This window comes from Melospiza melodia, chromosome 1, assembly GCF_035770615.1.
Source record: "Melospiza melodia melodia isolate bMelMel2 chromosome 1, bMelMel2.pri, whole genome shotgun sequence".
In the NCBI taxonomy this organism is placed as follows: domain Eukaryota; kingdom Metazoa; phylum Chordata; class Aves; order Passeriformes; family Passerellidae; genus Melospiza; species Melospiza melodia.
This window is the reverse complement of record NC_086194.1, coordinates 32554356-32560507: the sequence shown is the minus strand read 5'-3', so window position 1 is coordinate 32560507 and position 6152 is coordinate 32554356. Positions and strand designations below refer to the sequence as shown.

The following is a 6152-nucleotide window of genomic DNA, read 5'->3' as shown; positions in this document are numbered from 1 at the left end:
TTTGGGTTGTGTTAGTGGGAGGGTTTTTTGAGTTTTCTTTGCTCAGTGAGTTGGCTGTCAGTTGGATGAGTTCTCTTCAATAGAAGTGTTGAGGCATTGTTGCTGAGTGTAGTTAGGATTGCTCATCACTTTTTACTATTGTTCTAGGTTTTTTATGTGTTTGTGTTGGTCTGCCAACTAAAATAAATGCCTTTGTATGTTTTACTGATGTAAAATAGTTTCTACACAGCAAACTGGAAAAAGAATGATAAGTTGGTGCATTTGAGAGGCCCTGTAACATGCTCAGCAGTGTTTAGGTCTTCTCTGATTTCATCTCAGTTCCCTACTGGAAATATTTGTGTGTCAAAAGCACCAGTGAGTGTTGGTTTCAGCAAGTGGTGCTGATCCTGGGAGCAGTCCCTGAAGTTGCCACTGTGACAGGAGATTGATGGCCAGCAAGGCAGCTGCTGCACTGAAGGGCCCTGAGAGCTGTGGAGGAGCCACAGGTGAAACAATGGCAGCTCAGTGACACCATCAGGAATAACACTGCTCCAGGAAGGACTTGAAAGTTGACTTCCTCACCCAACAAGTGGTAATCTTTGCTCATCTTCTGCACCCTAAAACGTGGCAGCATTTACATATTCACTGGAATTGCTGACAGCCTGGGTAGCCATCAGCTGCAGGGCGCGGGTGGAAGTGTCGGTGCTTGTCTGTCAGTTGCAAGGGATTTCAGCTCCAATTCTTACACGAGTTTTGGTGTTTCAGGAGATCAGTGTGAGTGTGCTTATATGGAGTGTATATAGTAACTAATGGTGATCTCAGGAAGCCACTCTCTGCTGGGAGAAATGAAACCAGGAGATGGTTTCCCTTTTTTTTTTACCCCCTCTGTTCTCACATGTTAGGTCCAGTGTGGGATCTACTTTGGGTCTTTTAGCTATTATTGGCATAGTAAAGGCCAGAAAGGTCTCTGAACAAATGGTCACTAAAAGCAAATTCCTGTGAGTATAAGCAGTGAAAAGGCCAAGCCAGGCTTTCCTATGTTTCCTGAGCATGTGCCAGGACAGTTAAAGTAGGATCTTACATGTTGTTAGAAAACCCATTCACCACAGACATCTTTCAAGATCTCCTTGAGATCTCCTCATTCCTTCTCTAGATGTTGCTCAACTTGAGATGACGGTTTTACCATATTGGGCAAAGCAGTGGTTTGTTTTGTTTTGAGCATCTGAGATGTGAGCAGTGGGTGGACTGGTCACTGTTTTGGCATCCCCGGTGGTGGAATGCATATGTGGACAATCAGATCACTCAGAGGAAGAGGAGAGTTTGCTGACATCCTTATCCACATTCCAAGGCATGCCTTTCATCTGTGCATCTTCACCACTGTGCCAGAAGGAAAAGTGAGGGTAATTCATAATCTACCATTTGTAGGGGCAAAGCTTGAGGGACTTCTGCTGCCTGCATCCCCTGTGTGGTCTGTGAATTCCTCTGAGTTGGGGTATATGAGGTGCCTGCACAGCTACAGTGCTGCAGATGATGCAGCCAAGGAAAGTTTCAGTGGTTTGGTACTCAGGCTTAAGTCTTGTTCTGTTTTGTGAGGGTTTTTTTTCCAAATAAGAATATGCATTCATGGTATGTAGCTTGTCCGTACTAGTGAAATATAAAAGACAAATGCATGTTGCTGCATTGCTCAGCGGCAATATGTTGATTTATATTGCTTAAGGAAATAACTTAAATTTCTTTTTTTCTACTTCTTGCAGTAGGGGCCAGAAATGTTTAACCAAACTTGGAAAATTCCCCTGGATGACAGCAATAAAACTAATCAGAGGATAGTATTTGTGTCAAAGTGGTTAATGTGGTTGTCTCACCGCTTTATTTAAAAGAGATTATTTGACTTGTAAGAAGATCCTTACAAACAATTTTATTGGGTGTTCTTATTAAATATAAGGCACTTGTCCATTTGTTTCTCTGGAGCATTGATGGTTTATCTTGTTCATTCTTAAGTGTACTTTTCAGTGCATCTGGTTCCTTTATATCCTATTTTAAGAATTGTATGGCAATCAAGTTGTCTATGTGTGTACATATGTGCTATGTAGAGAACTGGCCTAATCACACAGGGATGTTCTTGAAAGTGGTTATTCTGATAATTGCAGGTATTAGAAGCTGGATATATTAGAGTGCTTTAGTCTTATTTAAAGTTCACAGGGATTATACAAGCTTTTTCTTAAAAATTGGCTTTTATTTGTCTTAAAAAGGTAAAAAAGTCATAAATATCATCTCTCAAATGTATAAAAAACATAAGTTATACAAAACTTTTTCTGGGTTCTGAAAATTTTTTTTGAATACATATTAAATAAGTTTATATCTGAATAGTACCATTAGACAGGAAATAAAATACATAATTTGTTTAAATTATTTCTAAATATTGAAAATATAAATAAAAAATATTAAAACCTAATAAATATCTTAAATACAATAAATAAGTTCCTAAAAGGAAATGGGAATGTATATAGATCCAACCATTGTTACTATTTCTAGTTCTTAAAACAGAACAACACTGTTATCTGCCACCTGACAGATTTGTAACCAAAGGATTGTGCCTGAACTAAAACATTCAAGCACTGAAACTCCTGGTGTTTTTCAAATAGCGCACGGCCCTCACTGTCTTCTCCATAAATGAAGTAAAGTCTCGGAGGATGAGATGGATGGTGATTTTCTTTGTCCAGGCCGTAGTGGACTTCAGCTTTGTGTGGAGGGATTCCTGGGTAGCTGCATCTGGGATGATCACTTCTTCGGGATTGATCACCTGTGAGAAAGACAATATTGGGGGCCTTGGTTAAAGCACTGTCACTGAGCCTGTTAGAGAGCATCCATTTGTGTTTTCCCAGCCTGCTGCATTTTTCCACTTTTTCTGTACTGCAGTCAACAGCACTTGCTGGGACTGTGCTTTCCCCCAGCCCTGTTTCTGTGCAGAGGTGTGAGGAATGCTGGTGCCTGCTATGACTGCTGTGTGGGGATCTGGGCTGTAGAGTTTTGGTTTGAATGCAGCCTGTGGCATCGTGGTCCAACAGGCTCTGAGCAGATCAATACACTCCTCCTGCTTTTTGGCAGTCACATGGCTGGTTAGGTAGGGAGATGCTGATCATGGTTTGTTGTAACCTGCACTGCTCCATCCTGAGTCACAAGTTAATCGGCTGACATTGGAGTACTCTCACATTTTGTAGCAGATTAACAAGTTTCCAAAGATGTCAGACTTGTTTAGCTGCTTAATTCTTACTTTCCAGGCATTTAGTCACATATGAGACTAAGTGCCACCAACTTTCACTGATATGTGGGACCGTAACTACAAGATGAGTAAAAGTTATTTATCTACTGGGTTATTTATCTAATGCTGACTCACAGCATTGTGCACCCAGTACATAAAGGCCTTTGAAGAACTTGTCCCAAGAAGCGGAACTTGTGAAAACAGGAGTTACATACACAAATCATGGAGCTGTTTTAGGTGATTTGGAGTCCAAAGTTCTAGCAAGTGTCTGCTTAATCCTGTGTTTAGGATCTCTCCTACCTTTTAACAAGTGGCAAAAAGATGCAACCTCCTTCTGGAACATCTTTTTTGTGAAATATAAGAGAGAAATATTCTTCCTATCCAGACTACTTGAGAGTGTGTTCTGATCACATCCACTTTTCCTGGTATGCCCAGCTGCTTGTGCTCTGTTAAAGTTTGTATCTGGATATCCAGACACGTATCATGCTGATGGATCTGTTTAACCACAAGTGATGGATTCTGGCTTTGCTGTCCCTAAATAGCAGATTTTTCTCTCACAAAGAAAAATTTCCAACCTGAAGTTCAAGGCCTTTTCTCAAAAACTCCACAGTTTCTGCAAGTGCAAGTTTTGGTTTTGGTCACTGTGTTTAATTCTGCCTGTTTTGATTACCTTGGTAAAAAAAAAAAAAAATCTAAAGCCTAAACCCAACAAACCTAGTCTCAGTTATGAAACAAACTTCCTGCAAACTCGTGTATCAAGCTGGAAGCCAGTAATCAGTTGCTGTCTTATGACAGGACTATTATTCTCAGCTAGCACAGTGTGAAAAAAGCAGTTCAGCTTCCTTTCACATAAAGAATGATGGGCATAAGTAAATATGTTAGGAAAGGTATGGCAAACACACAATGCACAATAGGCTTTTCACATGCTGAAAATTGCCTAGAAGGAAATAATGCCCCAAGACTTCTGCAGTCCTTACCTGGGTGATTTTTAATCAGGCAAATGCTTTCACCAAAGACAAAGGGATGTGTTCATATTAAGGATTATTAAAATGAGCAAGAACTACATGAATTAAGTAAAGTTTTGAAATGTGATCTTTCAAAGCTTTCCAAAACATGAAAAATGTCTGTCAGAAATTAATAGCATTTTAGTTTACCAGATCAAGAGAGAAATTGGTATTTTTGTGAAAGATCATTTGTAAGCAAAATATGTGTTTTTTGGTAGGGAGCTATCTGATATACTGACAGCAATATCTCAATATACCATACAGCTTAGCTTAGAAGTTTGGTTTGAAGAGTTTTAAAGAGAAATAACATTGTAAAAATAAAATAAAATACACTTGGCTTTTTCTTTTTTTTTTTCTTTTTTTTTTTTTTTTTTTTTTAATGTGGGCTTTGAAAAAAAGTTGCTGACTTCTGCTTCTCAGTGAGTTCCAACATCAGTACAGGCAGAATTGCAGTTCTGCAATTATAAACAAGCTCTCTGAGAAATCCTATTTCTATCAGCTGGTTTAGTGTATTTGTTCTTAAAACAATGATGCATTTAGGTGGTTTGGAAATTACAACTACCAATAAAAAGTAGGAAGAAGAGTTGTTTCTTTAAGAAAAGAAAGCAAAACTTGGTAAAACCTCTAAATCATAAGGGTAAGATCTGACCATAAGGAACTGTCACCTGTTTTTTCAAGGAACTGAAACATAGCATCCTCTGTTTCACATAGCATCTTCTATTTCTGACTTCACATCAATATTAAGCCACAAAAATCATGAGGGAATTTAAAACCAACTCACCATCTGTTTTATGATTTGTGCCAGGTGCTCTGTATTGTAGGATAGCGATTCAACATTTTGGTTTTCACTAATAAAAGTTTCTTGTATGTATTTGAGGTATGTCTGAAATGTATAAAGCCCACTGGAGATTTTTCTCAAACATTTATCCTGAAATGAGAGAAAGGTGAGAAAGTCAGTTTAGAGTTCAAAGTGCCTTGATCGCAATGCTGTGTGCAGGTTAGCAGATGATGCTTCTGTAGTGTGGAGGTCTGGCCAAAGCCAGCTAGAGCCGGCACAAATCTTTAGGTCAACTTCCACTGTTCTTTTGAGCAGGTAAAACCTGCCCCAGATATACAGGGTTAGATGGGAAAGGAGAGCTGTTCCTTGCCTCATTAAAGCCGGCGAGCAGACACCCATCTTCCTCCGTCACCTTGGGGAGGTTGAGGTTGTTGTGGAGGAGCATTTCCATGCTGTTCTGGCAGACGGTAAACTTCTCGCACATCTGGGGAGAGACACGGAGAGGTTTGGTCGCACCTTGTCAGGAGGCAGCCGCGGCCGGGCCGGCCGTGTGAGCGAGCGAGCGAGCGCTTGCCCGCGGTGCGGCCGTACCCACCTCGTTCTGCAGCTGTGTCGCCCGCTCGTGCAGCAGCCGCGCCAGATTCAGGCTGTTGGGCAGCGCCGCCCGCCGATCCGCCGCCTCTTCCAGCTCTGCCTCCCCCGAGGAGTCGGCGTTGGGCAGCGGGGCGGCGGCGGCCCGCGGCACCAGCAGCAGCAGCAGCAGCGGCGGCAGCAGCAGCGCGGCGCGGAGGGCGGGCGGCCGGCGGCGGCCGGCGCGGGCACGGTCGCAGCCACAGTCCCGGGGAAACTTCATGGTGCGGCTTCTTCTCGGCTCCGGCCCTGGCCCCTTGTCGTCGGCGAGGCTGGCGGGTTGAATGAGCTCCGGGCATCTCTGAACGTGTATTTATTGAGGGGGCTTCGAGATTATTCATGGCCTTGGGAAAATCCGGCAATAATGCACATACACGAGGGGTGTGTGCTCTCGCAGCGCGCCGGGCTTGACAGGGCTGCTCGAGAGCCGGGATTGTGAAACGGGCCGGGGGGGCGGCCGAAAGCGGCCGGTGGGAACATGAAGTAATCGTCCCTGTAACTC

General features: G+C 42.6%; 1 protein-coding gene across 1 annotated transcript; it reads right to left on the bottom strand.

Moving 5' to 3' along the window:
* Nucleotides 1-2288: 2288 nt before the first annotated feature.
* Nucleotides 2289-5873, bottom strand: IL6 (interleukin 6). Its single transcript, XM_063149747.1, has 4 exons — nucleotides 5616-5873; nucleotides 5391-5504; nucleotides 5024-5170; nucleotides 2289-2779 (listed from the first exon to the last, which is right to left on the bottom strand). The coding sequence occupies exons 1-4, from the start codon at nucleotides 5871-5873 to the stop codon at nucleotides 2588-2590; spliced, it is 711 nt and encodes a 236-aa protein (XP_063005817.1). The 3' UTR covers nucleotides 2289-2587.
* Nucleotides 5874-6152: the final 279 nt, after the last annotated feature.